Source organism: Garra rufa, chromosome 19 (genome assembly GCF_049309525.1).
Source record: "Garra rufa chromosome 19, GarRuf1.0, whole genome shotgun sequence".
Taxonomy (NCBI): Eukaryota; Metazoa; Chordata; class Actinopteri; order Cypriniformes; family Cyprinidae; genus Garra; species Garra rufa.
Window position 1 is genome coordinate 24,037,867 of NC_133379.1, and position 15,425 is coordinate 24,053,291.

The following is a 15,425-nucleotide window of genomic DNA, read 5'->3' on the forward strand; positions in this document are numbered from 1 at the left end:
TTTTGGCCACGACTGTACACTGCAGGAAGGCAAAAGGACAAATCATTTCTGTCTGTGCTTTCACTCTGTTTTTGTAGAGATTATAACAAATTGAGTGTTGGGAAGGAGTGCAAATGGTATCTGATTACAATGCCACGTCATATAGCAAGTGTTTTGAAATAGAGTTTTGGTGCTCATCTGGGAAATTTGGGTTTGAGTCTGACTTGTAACACTTTCAATCTAAATCTGAATAATTGTGTATCCGATTCTAAATGTCTGACAATCTATGGCGTTACTATGCCTATACAGAAAAAATCTGGCTTTATTCCAAATTGCCATCTCCGCCAGTTTCAAAATGTAAAGGGAACACTGGGTATTAAGACTTGTATGGCTTAATATAACATAAATGATGTCTCTTACTGAAATATGTAGTAGAAAACCCATGAAAGATTTACGTTATAAAAAAAAATCCACATTGTTTTATATATATTTTGGATTATGGGGGGTGCCAATATTACAATTACATAAAATGGTTGCACTTGTTCAGCTTCTGGCTCTACCTGTTGCTATTTTTACAGCAACACAACTCTGAAAATAAAATACTGATATGATGACCACAGCTACTGTAAGAACTTATATTGTAGGTGGCGAAGGATATAAGTGTAGGCTTAAACCAAATGCCGTACTATAGATTTTTCCTCACAAAGAGTCTAAACGCCCCCGAATATTGAGTGAAATCCGTGCTGAGAAACTCCTTCAGTGTCTGCAGCATCATGACAAGGGTCTGCATGCTTAGATCCTTCCAGGATGGCAAGTAGTAGAAAAACCAATAAAGATTTACATTAGTTTTAAAAAATCCACATTTCATACATATTTTGAACTATGGGGGCACCATTGTTTTGATGATGTAAAATGGTTGCACTTGGTGAGCTACTGGTGCTACCTATTGCTATTTCCGCCACAACGCAACTCAGAATAAGCAACTTCAAAAATAAAATAATGCTATGATGCCACATTGTGCGGCTTTTGGTTGTAATCTTCTGTTGCAGGGCAACAAGAGAAGCAATGTAAGTCTTCACTGCTTTTTCTTAGCAATAAGAAGAGAACAAAAAAATGGGAAGATGTCTGTGAATTAATAAAACTTCCTAAAAACCTGCGTCTTTGTTTTGTCCACTTTGACGCTTTTAGTAGATCCCAGCTATTGAAAGAGCTCACAAATGGCAGAGACAAGAAATGCTAGATGCTGTCCTGACAAGATGTAAAGATGCTGACGCCTGTCATGACGCTGCAGCCACTAAGAGTTTCTCAGTGTGGATTTCACTCGATATCCGGGGTGTTTAGACTCCTTCGGGAAAGATCGGTATGGCATTTAGTTTAAGTCTACGCTTATATCCATCGCCACCTGTAAGCTCTTTTCAGTAGCTGTGGTCATCGTATCAGTATTTGTTTTCCAAGCTGTGTATTTCAAGATGTGTTGCAGAAAAAATAGCATCAGGTAGTGCCAGTAGCTCACCGAGTGCAACCATTTTACATCATCGAAATAATGGCGCCCCCCATAGTCCAAAATATATATAAAATGATGTGGATTTTTAAAAGGGGTCATGACATGGATTTTTAAAAATTATTTTAATATGTTCCTTGAGGTTTACTTATAATATTAATAAAGTTTTTTTGAAACAAATAAATATGTGGAAAATTAATTATCGTTCACTTTGACACGTTTGGTTTAAACAGTTTGTTCGCATCTTTGTACAAATATCAGAAGGGTCTCTGCGTAAGGAACAAGTTTATTTTTTATGGAATCTGGGATCGTGTCAGAGGATTGTTAGGACTTTGGAGCATGTTCTTTTGTATTCGAGGCACAGTGTCATGGAGAGTTCTCAAAAAAATATATGTTGAAAAATGAAGCGGTACTAGATCTGATTGCAGCTGCTTCACAAACTGTAAGTAAATTATTTCATAATGCTTTGTCTGGAAATTACAGTAAAAAAAAAAAACATGTTGTCAAAACACTTGTATGCAGTAGTGAAGGGGCATTGATACGGTTTCCTATGCAATGATTACTGAGGCCGATTACTAAGAAGCATTAAAAAAAGTTGTTTCACACAGAGGGTTGAAGATAATTAATTTTCCACATATTTATTTCACTCCATTTGTTCTATTGACGACATACTCAAGCGTGGCAACTTTGTCAGAAAGCGAATGTGCATCTGTATACTGTATCCAGTTTAGACAAGATAACGGCAGTGATTGTAATTTTTGTTTGCTTTTGACACAATACAACGTGACACTCGCATTCAGCTCATCAGCTGTTAAGCAACTGACCGCCAGTGGGCGGGGCCTATGGTGAGAAGATGACTATTCGTCCAGGCCTTGCTCTGGAGGCAGTGTTTATGAAAATGCTTGCGACTGGGTAATGTCACTCTGTCACTTCAGATTCAAACGAGCCATTTTTGGAGCTTGATTAAATAAATGCTTTGTTTATAATGAGGTGGACGTTTTAAGCTATCAAACTTGCAGGATGTCTTAATGGTACAACGACCACTTATATGCCAAAAGATCAATGCAAATTTGATTTCTCATGTCATGAACCCTTTAAATACTGTAAATCTTTCATGGGTTTTCCACTACATATTTCAATAAGAGACATCATTTATGTTATATTTAGCCATACAAGTCTTAAGAAGTGTGTAAACTTTGCCGACTAGCGGTATATTGTCATTTGTAGCACAACACAACCTTGTTTCTGCAAACACTGATTTAAATGACATTTCTGGAAATCTGATAGGCTACAGTCCGCTCTAATAAGATTATTTTTTTTTTTTGCTTCTTAAAACATAAAAATGTCAGACATTGTTGTAGGAAACATGCTGACAGTTGTTGCAGAAACAATGTGTTTGTTTTGGGGAAGTGCAGGTCGAACAAAATCATATTTTTGCCAATTACACTTGCTAAATATGATCATATTCCAAATAGATGTACACAAAAATCAGATTTGGGCTAACATATTTGAATAAGGCTTTAGCCCTCTTATCTCCCATCATGTTGTGTCAGAAAAATGGAAAAAAAGTAATTCTGTTTCTTTCTAGTCATTCCCAAACTTTTTTTGTCAGCCGCCAAACCCCTTTTGACCTAATATATTATAGACTCACTAGAAACTTCTAGGCAAGTGTGTTGGAGCTAAAATCCACAGGACGTTGGCCCTCCAGGAACAGGATTGGACACCCCTGCTCTAGATGCTGTAAGACCTCCAATCCAGGAGGGGGCAGTCTCACCTATCGCTCCAAGGCCCACTCCACTCCTTTTCGCCCCAGGGGTTCCTCATGCGAATCATGTGTAGCTTTTCTGACTTGAAATACGCCAGCAGGCCATGTCCCAGACGGACCTTGCGAACGTCGGTCACCGCATAAGCGTGGCCTTTCACTAACCCACAATCCAGTCTGGCCTCCATGTCCTCTATTGTGGTTGCCTGCATACCGAAGGTCAAATTTCAGTTAGTTTGCTGAACACCAATTTTAAAATCTATCCAAACGCATAATCATCTTTATTCCCGATTAGAATGCAAGCACATACACTGTCTGTGAATTATCGATTATGAAAACATGGGCCGTTATTTCATGGTACAGTGAAATATGGTGATGTTAATCAGTAGGAGACAAGCCACGCCCATTTACCACACTCCAATGAGCAAAGGGCTTGCTGTGCAAATGAAGCTGACAAAATGCATAGACGTGTAGGCTCTGTGACATGAATAATTGTGTCGACATAATCGAGACTAGGTTGTAAGGACGGGCAGAGAGTGACTGAACTTGGACATGAAAGGACTTTGTTGAGTATCTGACAGAACATTTGTAAATCAGTTTCATTTTATCTTCCATATTTGAACAAAAGCCCTGAAGTTCTGGTGAAACGTGATAAAGATGTTTCTGTTATGATCCCCAGACAACCTGCTTACATCACAGACCTGTCTGGCACATCAGACGATGCTGTTCAAATGAGCAAATGAAGTTGCTTAACACTCAATGGAGTTCTCTTAGCTGACTGAAATATTGAGAAGCATTTTATTTGATATTCTAGTGAAAAAAAAAAAATCCCAGCTATGAAGATATTCAAAAATGTATTTTCCATGGATGAAAGGTTTCACACACCATTGATAAGCAAGTCACACACAATCAAAGATTGCCTTGAGCCTGGGAATGTACACTCTTACGAAAGAAAATAAATGAAGGCAGGAAAAAAAATGATGGATGGCTGGATTAATAGGTGAGTGTCTGAATACAAATCTCACAGACGTGAGACAAATGCTGAACAGATAAACTGCCTGCTGTTCTTCAGAAATATCCAGAAATATAAAGCATTGTTTATCCTTCTGGAGCATCAGTGAGCATTTGAAGCTTCTGTAATAGTTGCATATGAGTTCCTCAGTTGTCCTGAGTGTGAAAAGATGGATATCAAAATCATTCAGTCATTGTTGGAAAGGGTTCAAATACACAAAAATGCTGAAAAACCAAAGAATTTGTGGGATCTGAAGGATTTTTCTGAAGAACAGCAGGCAGTTTAACTGTTTAGGACAAACAATGGACTCATGAACAACTATCACTAAACAAAAAACCATGCTGGATCAGGGAACAACACAGTATTAAGAATCAAGCGGATGTAAACTTTTGAACAGGGTCATGTTTATGAATTCAACTATTATTTTCTCTTGTGGACAAAATGTAAATGCCTTTTATGTGAAATTTCTTATTCAGGACAATACTAAATAAAAAAATAACATGCATTTTGTATGATCCCTCTTATTTTTGTCAAATAATTAACATTTTCTGCAAGGTATATATGTAAACTTGTGACTTCAACTGTATATTGTCTTTCTTACCCTGATAGAGCAGCTGATAAGACCATCTCGATTATGGACCTTGAGCACTCTCTCAAAGAGCTGGTTTCTGGCGACTTCATCCTGAGCAAACTGGCCCTCCAGAAGGTCCATAGGTTCTGACACGCCGCCAGTAAAGTCCACCAGGGCATCTGCCGTGTTTCCACCATCCAGGGCCTCATAGCAGCCATAAACTCTTGATTGGTATCAAGAAAGAACTTAGCATCACTATGTTATCACGCTACTTGAATGTTAATCACTGTATAGACCTTTGAATTATGCCTAATCTGCTTACTTGGCATAGGCTTTTTCCACAAGGGCACTCCAGAACTCATTGCTATCATTTGAATGGCAGTACACCAGCTGGTTATCCACTGTGGGGAGACGGTCATCGATCACAACGTCCACCCAGTCCCCAAACCGCCAGAAGCGAAAGTGGAATATTCCTGCATAAGAGTCTGCCTTCTCTGGATCCCATTCCTGCTCCTTCCAGTCTGGGATAACCTAGAAAGACAAAAGTGACATGTTTATTTTAAATAAGGTTTTCTGTTTTCCTTTTAATTTTTATTTTAGTTTAATTTTTTGTAATTTTATTATGTTTTTAGGGGTTCAAGCTCGTAGTGCTGAAACCCTATTGTAATTGCTATATTGGCCAAGGACCAGTGCTCTCCATGTCAAACTGACCATGCAGACCAAACCGTAAGTCGTAGAGACCTGAAACTTGAAAAGGATGGTAGTACTCACACTGCCAACAATGTCACCAAAACTCAAACTGATTCATATTAATAAAATACTGACTAAATGTAAACAATATTTCCCTTTAAAACACAATAAAAGATGATATGACCAAAAACTGCATAAAAACACTAAACCAAAAGAATTTCCATTATTATTCAGTGTAATTTAGTGGATCAAGTTCATCTCATTGCTTATCAATTTAAAAGTTCATAAAAGCAGGTCAAAAAAGCCTCATGACCCTGAATGTTAAACACTTGTGGGTAGGACACCGGGGTGATTTGGATGCTGTATACAACAACTACATCTCTTTCATCCCGAGCGAGTCCTCAGGGACAGAACAGAGATTAGATTTCAAGTACACCTCTGTGGTAATTGTTCCAAGAGGAGCAGGTCCATTATCTGGGCTCAGGTACACAATGTGATGCTGACTGCAGGTGGCACATCACCGCACAGTTCTGCTCACCAGTCGAGAGTAAACTCTATCGACAGGTGAATGTGAAACAAACACATGTAGCAAACACAGATGTCTCGAATTCCCTCTTGGAGAACCCAGCATTGCTGTTGCCCAGAGCAACAAACATCTAAACAGAAACCCCCACTGTGAAATAAGTCGCTTTCAGAGCACAAGTTCTCACTGTGACACTCAAACCGCATCAGACATCAGCAGAGCGAGGAGGAGGTCACACGTAATCCGGCCAGACAAGAGAGAAAAAAAAAAACAAGAAGAAGCCCTAAGCTGTCAGGTTTCAAAACATCTTCTTCAGGAACATGTCTCTTGAGCTGACGTTCAACCCTGATGTACAGCTGACGGAGATGATGCGTCTACGTATGCAGTCTCTGCAGCAGCGAGGCCAGAAACGCCAAGACGGAGAGCGCCTACTGAAGTCCAACGAGCACGTCTACTGCCTGGACTTTTCTGAACAGGCCCTGCACTTCACCCGCTGGAACATCCGTATATCCGCACCCGGCCGTCTCAATATCATCGCCACGTCCCAGCTGTGGACGCCCGACCTCACTCACCTGATGACCCGCCAGCTTCTCGAACCAACCGGCCTCTTCTGGAAAAGCGCAGACGACGATATCATCCAGTGCTACGAGGCTGACGCTCAGGAGTTCGGCGAGAGGATAGCCGAGTTGGCGAAAGTCCGCAAGGTGATGTATTTTCTCTTCGCTTTTGAAGACGGCTTGAGTCCGGAGAACATCGAGTGCTCCATAGAGTTCCAGAAGTGAGAAGGGTACGACAGCTTTCTGTTCAGTTTACTTAACCTAGACCTAGTAGTTTAAAGTTATGCTCCTAAAATGAGAAGTTATGATCAGTTCTTGAATGTTCTGATGAGCTTTATCAGTCTCACTGTTATGTTTAGCTGTTTTTGTGACTTTGTGACAGACTTTAATGGAGATAAATCAGACTAATAATTCAAGAAGATCCAAATTATTCATGAATAAAGCAAAACTTGTGCTTTTAGCGATCGTAGTTATTAATTCTTTGAATAATTGATGCAAATAACTGTGCTGGGGTGTAATGGCAGTGCCCATGAGCTGTGGTTCTCAATCTTTTTGACTTCAAGGCTTCTTAATGTTCACGATAATATTCGAAGCCCATGACTATTTCAGTTGTTTATGATTTTATGATTAAAAATAGGTATGGTATAGCTTGGTATAAATACAAAAATGCATATTAATAAAATATATACAAATCAGTGGTGTGCAGTGGTCTTCTGAAGTGAGGAGGCACATTTTTTTCTTTTTAATCAAATGTAAATTGTCACATTTTCTTAGATGAAATAAACATTACTTACTTACAGAATGAAAAAAAACATTTGTATTTTATGTTTTTACATTAACAATGTAATCAATATTCTGTTTATTAAAGCCAAGTATGAATCTCATGAAGTTTGTTTTTTTAAGCATTTTACATTTATTCCAAAATAATAACTCAAGGCAGTAACAATTTTAACAATATATATTTTATTTGTGAATTTATGTTCAGTTATTCTTTTTAATAATTAACTTTGAACTATTTTTGAAATTTTCGAATCATTAGTCATCAAAGCTTGGTAAATACTGGTCACAGACACAGCAATTTACTTTGAATTATGTGAGTTGTTCACTTACTTTTTTATATTAGTCTTCCCATTAACGGCATTTTATTGTTAATTCGGGCTGATTTGCCAATGCTAGCAAACACAAGAGGCGGGAATTATCGCATGAACCAATCATAGCCGATTACAACCAGTCATATCCAATCATATCACGATGGAGGCATTGCCTCTCTCATGTGACTTTCCCAATTGCGCTGTATGGTTCTGATTTAGTAAAAAGAACTGATTCATAGGAATCATTTGTCCATGAATCAGACTACACTGATGGACTGTATGGTTTTGATTCATTAAAATGACCTAGTTCATAAGAATCATTTGTTCGTAAATCGGACTATGCCAAATTCCGGTGTATGGTTCTGAATTAGTAAAAAAAAACCAACTGATTCATAAGAATCATTTGTTCATAAATCAGACTACATTGATTGTACTCTATAGCTTTGATTCACTAAAATGAACTAGTTCAGAAGAATAATTTGTCAGTTAATCAGAATACACTGGTTGCACGGTATGGTTTTGATTCATTAAAATAAAATCGTTCATAAGAATCATTTGTTTGTAAATTGGACCCATTAACACCATTACATTGTTCATTCAGACTGATTCACGAACACGCATGAACCCGAGAGGCGGGGTTTATCGTATGAACAAATCGCAGCTGATCATAACCAGTCATATCCAATCATATCGCGATGGGGGCAGTGCCTATTTTCACGTGACTTTCCGTTCATTCATTCTTAATTACCCCCCAACAAACCCACCGCACGCTTTAGGGCAGGGGTCATCAAACTTGATCCTGGAGGGCCGGTGTCCTGCAGAGTTTAGCTCCAACTTGCCTCAACACACCTGCCTAGAAGTTTCAAGTATACCTATTAAGACCTTGATAAGCTGGTTCAGGGTTGGAGCTAAACTCTGTCGGACAGCGGCCCTCCAGGACTGAGTGTGGTGACCCCTGCTTTAGGGGGTCTGTTAAAACTCAATGTGCTCAGGGGAAGCGAGAGAGACGCGGATTCCCGCTGTTAACTTTACCTGCTGGTGTCGCTGCTGGATAATGTTTCTTTAGAAAAATTTGTGATTTATACACTTTTTTGTATATATTATACAAATTTTGTAATATTGGCATTGTTTTATTTTTGTACTAATAATTGCTCATACAATATTCTGAGGAGACACAGCCTCCCTTGCCTCCTCAGAGAAAACACCCCTGATACAAACGCCCATTGAGTTACACATTTTTATAGCTTTCCAGATCTAGAAAATGTCATTTTTAAAACCAGACTACCTCATACATCCAGGTTTTTCCAAACTGTAGAAGTCCTGGTTCTTCAAAGACTAACAGCTTGGATTGTTAGTTGTTTTAGTCTATTTGAATGCTTGTTTTGTCTTATTTAAGTCATTTTGAGACACCCTAGTTGATAACCATTGCCCTTGAGCATGTATCCATGCTGAGTGCATGTGATCGGGTTGGATAAAAGGTTGCTGCAAAGACACGGGGCAAGGATAGCAGCACACACACCTTCATTTATCAATGCCGACCCTGTCAGGAAAACAAATGACAGGACGAGGGAGAGGAGTCACATGGGAAAGCCCTATAAGTCATCTCCTTCATGATGATGTGTGTTTCTAGGGAAGAGGAAATGTTTCCCCAGGCAGGGGAAAACACTTGACGCCCTGGGGAGGATGCAGGGGGACTGAAGCTTAACATTTATGTCTAAATAACAGCTTAGAAACCATTAAACATTAACACCCTCCCTTTACCTGTCTACCACCAACAAAGCTACAGAGAAACTGAAATACTGTTTACACCAGCTGGGACTACAAGGTGTGTGAGTGCATTCATGAAGCCACAGGTGAGTGGATCTATCCCTTGTTTAACCATCATCGGGTAATGGTTGCTAATAGAGCACACAGATACTACATCAGGCTGCCACTTACAGCTGCTAATAAAGCTCAGAGAGACTGTTTTGCTTAACCTCACAGCTTAGATAACAAGATAACAAAAAGATATTCTGACAAAATATGCAAGAATATGCAAAACTTAACTATTTGTGTGCTTGCAGGGTAAAACCTATTTCTATTGGGCAATTTATTCAGCAATATTACATCTGATATAATTTAATGAATTCTATAATTATTCTAGAATTATCACGATTCCTTGATTCAATTCGACTAGTGATGAGAATCACGTGAAACGTGTTATTAGACCATTTTCTTAGGCTGTACGGAATATTAAAACCAATTTAAAAACATTTAAAAGCATAGTGCTTTATAACGTTTGTCTGAGAATGCACCATTTGCCATTTCATCAAATTTATAAGGTAAATCATTTACAAACCTATGCAAGAGAATACATCAATAACTTTCTAAATATGCTTACTGTTCATCGTTATTATTCTCACTCTAAGGTTACATGTTTTGATGGCCACCTATTCAACAAATTATAGTGTCTGTAGCATTTCTGTCATGAACAAATGGCAAAATATTAAAGATTAGGTGGAAATTTGGCTTAACTGTTGTTTAGTCAATATTAAACAAGGTTTAGATTGCGCAGTAAAGTGTAAAAACAATCGTCAGGCTGTTGGCTTCCTCTGCAGTCAATTGTTATAATGAAATGTACATTAGTTCTACAGTTTATAATACATTATGTATTTTCACAGTTTTGTTCAACTAAAACCATATGATTACTTACTTTTGATACTTTATTTGAACCATTTATTATTGGCTCATTGTTATTGTATATGTATTTTAAGTCATTAAAAAAAAAATGCTTAGGTCTGTTTTTATTACCTCAAAAAAAAAAATTCTTTGATTGATTCTCACAGCTGCACTTTCAAACTGAATTGACTCCATTTGAAACATATTTAATTCATTTTGCTCTATTTAAGAAATCTCTAGAATTTTTCCTGAATATTTTAGTATATGCCTTCTGCGCTGATTGTCTTCCAACTTCGTGGCAACAACATTGTAGCTTAGAGGGAGCATTATATGCAGGATAGATGCATGTTTACACACTGTAGTAACTTACTTTTTGCCACAGTGACTCTCGGGAAGCCAGGCTGGAGCAGGCCGCCACAAACCAGCAGTTTCCCAGCTGCCCTTGGTGCAGGTCATGAGCACTGATCCCATCCACAAACAAGTGAGGATCATCGCACAGCTCCTGATGGAGAAACAGAGACAGAAATAGAGTGAGAACTTGGTGAGATGAAAAAAGTGAATAACAAAGATGCACCTGGGATAAACAAATGTATCTTTTAAGAAAGACTGCAGCAATGTTTAAAAACGTAGTACTTTGTTCCAAAAAATAGCACATGTTGTTTTATTTTGATTAATAAAGTACATGAAAAAGTGTTGGAGACAAAAGCTTTAATTCATTTAATAATCGTTATGAATCTAGATGAAGTAGTACAGTTCTGAAAGCTGTTATAAATCAAATGACTCTCCTTTGCTCTGACAGTATCTTGCACACCTCTACACTGACCTCGTCACAACCACCAGGACACGTAGCCCAGAAACAATGGGCAGCCAGAGATTTTAAGTGACCTGAACGTAAAGGTCCAGGTCTCTTTGAACAGCTGACACACACTGGGCAAAGTGACAGAAGCTGAGGGGAATATAGCGACTCAGGCTATAGCTCATTCTGCCTCAGTGTTGACAATCTCTCAAAGGAGTCACCACAAATGAGCCCTGGAAGAAAACGAAATGCTTTAATAAGCACCTGACAAACCCAAAATGCCTTAAAAAGCTTAAGGGTGATTCTTACAATGAATAAAATAACAAAACTGAAACTGTGAGATCCACCTGAGGAAATTCTTTGGCATATATATGTCTCCAATTCCAGATCACTTGGATTCCTATCATAAAATTACCCATACAAGGGTAAAGTTGATTCATCTGAGCTCCTGATTTTTTTTTCATATATTGAAAGGACTAGCTCAGTAATTCTTGTTCAGGAAACAGACTCACACATTGATTGCACTACATGTTGTTTATTTACTAAAAATAACCAGTTCATAAGAATCATTTGTTTATGAATTGGACTACACCAATTGCGCTGTATGATTCTGATTTACTTAAAATGAACTAGTTTATAAAAATCATTTGTTCATGAATCAGACTACACTGGTTGCACTGCATGATTTTGATTCACTAAAATTAACTAGTTCATAAGAATCATTTGTTTGTAACTCAAGACTACACTGGTTGCACTGTATGGTTCTGATTTACTAAAAATAACTGATTGATAAGAATCATTTATCCATGAATCAAACTACACTGGTTGCACTGCATGGTTTTGATTCACTAAAATTAACTAGTTCATAAGAATCATTTGTTTGTAACTCAAGACTACACTGGTTGCACTGTATGGTTCTGATTTACTCAAAAGAACTGGTTCATAAGAATCATTTGTCCATGAAATCAGACTACACTGGTCACACTGTATGGGTTTGATTTCCTTAAAATAACTAGTGCATAAGAATCATTTGTTCGTAAATCAAGACTACACTGGTTGCACTGTATGGTTTTGATTCACTAAAATGAACTAGTTCATTATAATTATTTGTTTGTAAATCAGACTATACCAGTTGAACTGTATGGTTCTGATTTACTAAAAATAACTGGTTCATATGATTCAGTTGCTCATGAATCAGACTACACTGCTTGCGCAAGCAGTTCAGACACCTGAACTTTTCTTTTGGTCTTGGATTTTAATGGTGCGTTCACACCGGACGCGACTTGCACGGAAAAAACGCGCTATTCGCGCGTAGTTGAACGCTTGAACATTTGAGTTTACTCACGCCGTTAGCGCGTGACATTTTCTTCACAACAGACGCGAATTCGCGTCATGGGAGGGGCTTCTGCCACTCGTCAGCGGGAAAGTAGTTGTAAAATAGGCGAATGAGCTCAATTTGCCAGCTTTAACTTGCTTGTAGTCTCAATATGTATGTATATGTAGGTCAAATTGAGTAAAGAGCGTTTTTTAAAACTTACCAGATTGTCCGACCTCTTCACTCACTTTCTTCCTACCAAGATCCTTTTTATTCCTGTTTCTACAAAAGTCCAAAGATGTATCGTACAGCTCCGAGTAACCACAGACAGCAACGGTGATTTTGTCCTCCATTGTTGTTTCGGATTTCTGCCTCCGTCACTACTAGAGCAAGCTCCTGATTGGTTAACGCGGCGCGGATTTTCGCCAAAGTTCAGATTTTTGAACTCGCGCCGCCTCATTCGCGCGTTTCGCGCCGCAGGATGGCTATTCGCGTCTTTGCATTGACTTAAAGGTTGTATCAGCGATTTCTAGCCTGAAACATAAAGTGTCAAATTCAGCTGACCTTTCATCACGATCCGCTCGCTGCCTGCCCCATAAATTGTCTGTGAAAAAAACGCGTCTCTCTGGTCAGCCTAGGGTCCGAGATATGCCAAAAAAACAATCGGCACTACCAACCTTTCCACAGATAAACAAACAGTGTTCCAACCAATCAGCGTCAGGGGTTTGGTGTTGTGGACTTTCGCTCCGCCTCCCTCACATCCCTGCACCAGTACGAAAGTCCACAACACCAAACCCCTGACACTGATTGGTTGGAACACTGTTTGTTTATCTGTGCAATAGTTGATAGCGCCGATTGTTTTTTTGGCATATCTCGGACCCTAGGCTGACCAGAGAGATGCGTTTTTTTCACAGACAATTTATGGGGCAGGCAGCGAGCGGATCGTGAAGAAAGGTCAGCTGAAATTGACACTTTATGTTTTAGGCTAGAAATCGCTGATACAACCTTTAACATGTAAATCACTCGCGCTTGCCACTTCATTCGCGTCCGGTGTGAACGCACCATAAGAATTAATACATCTACATTTTTACCCGGATATAACTGCTAGTCTAACAAGTCTCACACTTCAACAATGACTAAGTTATTAAAAAGTGTTTTTTTTTTCTTCAGTGGTCATGTCTCATCTCGCCTAAGGAACAAATTGAGCCAAGATCCCCTTGAAAACCATATGAGCATGACACCCCTGCTGGTTCGGTTGGTCTCCGGAGGTATAAAATACATGTCCAAATGTCACACAGTCCAAATATACTTGCTCTCACAACACTCATTTGGCTTTCACATTGTGCTATCCGAAATCATTTCCACAGCTCAGCAGGCGAGGACTCTCCTCGCTAGCCGGCACACATCCAGCCCTGCACTCACACCCGCTACATTTCATTTTTTTCAGCACTGAGCTTCTCTCACCCCTTCAACAACTCACACAAACCACTAGAGATGAGATATTTCATCATGCCCCCATAGTGTGTGAGAACAGAGTGCAATGATGTCAAACTCACGAGGTGAAACACACACACCTTGCACACGGTAGACACGCTTCTCTATTCCAGATCCAAGAAACCCAGATGGCGACATGCGTCTCTGTTTTTGTTTGTGGTCTGCATATAAGCTTGATACAATCACAGTGCATGACTGATTTGCCATCAGAATCTTTGATATTACCACCAGTTACCAGTTTGACTCAAACAGACAGGAATACAAATTCGGTTCGGTGCGGTGAGTTGGCTCAAGGCGCTGTCATCCAACGCCAGGTCATTGTGGGCTTCATTGATCAGATTAAATATCAATCCACGGTAACTTGATTCATTGCTGCCTTCTCATTCCTGACAGTTCTGTAGGATTCTGATTTTTGATTAACAAGTGAGCAGCAATGAATCAAGCAAATCTATTTAAAACCTTCAAAAGCGCTCTGACTTTAGATTAATCAATAAAACACTTGTCTGAACAGATGTCGTTTGTGTGTGCAGTTGAGCGAATGAAAAAAACTCATAAAGAAAGAGACACAAACAAAAAGCAAGAGTGCAAATGTATACAGCGGCAAATGAGCTGCTTTGCTCTCTACTCTCTATTTTCTAAGGCAACTTCCAAACTAAAATAAACCTCATAAAACAAGATACGACATATTTAGTCTATTTACACATGTAACACAAATACAGCTGTTCACTCTGGCATTAGCATGTTGCTTAATGCCATCATAGGCTGTATAAAAAGCATAAAAATACATGACATACTCAAATAGTGGGTAAAAAAAGTCACATTTTAGTTAAACTGATTAATCATGTTTACTGTATTTATTTATTTGATCATTTTTTCTACAGTTTATATAAATTTTAATTGGACAGATGTTTCACAAAACTCATCCATCCATACATTAATATAATGCTCATTTAACTGGTAGCACTGTATGGATTTGATTCATTAAAATTAACTACACTACCGGTCAAAAGTTTGGGGTCAGTAAATTTTTCTTCTTCTTTTTTTTTTTGAAAGAAATTAATACTTTTATTCACCAAGGGTGTGTTAAATTGATAAAAAGTGATAGCAAATACCTACATTGTTAGAAAATATTTATATTTTGAATAAATGCTGTTCTTTCGAGCTTTTTATTCATCAAAGAATCCTGAAAAAATATCACAATTTCTAAATAAATACTTTGCAGGGCAACTGTTGCAATATATAATCCAATATAGATCCAATATAGATCATTCTAATAATAAATCTGTATATTAGAGTGATTTCTGAAGGATCATGTGACACTTAAGACTGAAGTAACGGCTGATGAAAATTCAGCTTTGCATCACAGGAATAAATTAAATTTTAAAGTATATTACAATAGAAACCATTATTTTATATTGTAATAACATTTCGCAATATTACAGTTTTTTCTATAGTTTTGATTAAATAAATGTAGCA

At 38.3% G+C, this 15,425-nt stretch overlaps 2 protein-coding genes across 3 annotated transcripts in view; one reads left to right on the plus strand and one right to left on the minus strand.

The window, feature by feature from the left end:
- capn5b (calpain 5b) overlaps positions 1 to 15,425 on the minus strand; it is a 38,365-nt gene that overhangs the window by 12,110 nt on the left and 10,830 nt on the right. The window contains exons 2-5 of one of the 2 annotated variants that reach the window (XM_073824870.1): positions 10,715 to 10,846; positions 5,148 to 5,356; positions 4,856 to 5,048; positions 3,255 to 3,448 (exon numbers count right to left, since the gene is read on the minus strand). In XM_073824870.1, coding sequence (XP_073680971.1) covers positions 3,255 to 3,448; positions 4,856 to 5,048; positions 5,148 to 5,356; positions 10,715 to 10,846 — 728 coding nt within the window. The remainder of the gene's footprint in view (positions 1 to 3,254; positions 3,449 to 4,855; positions 5,049 to 5,147; positions 5,357 to 10,714; positions 10,847 to 15,425) is intronic. The other variant, XM_073824871.1, reaches the window with a different exon arrangement.
- ompb (olfactory marker protein b) lies at positions 6,359 to 6,820 on the plus strand. The gene has a single exon (XM_073824872.1). The coding sequence runs from the start codon at positions 6,359 to 6,361 to the stop codon at positions 6,818 to 6,820; it is 462 nt and encodes a 153-aa protein (XP_073680973.1).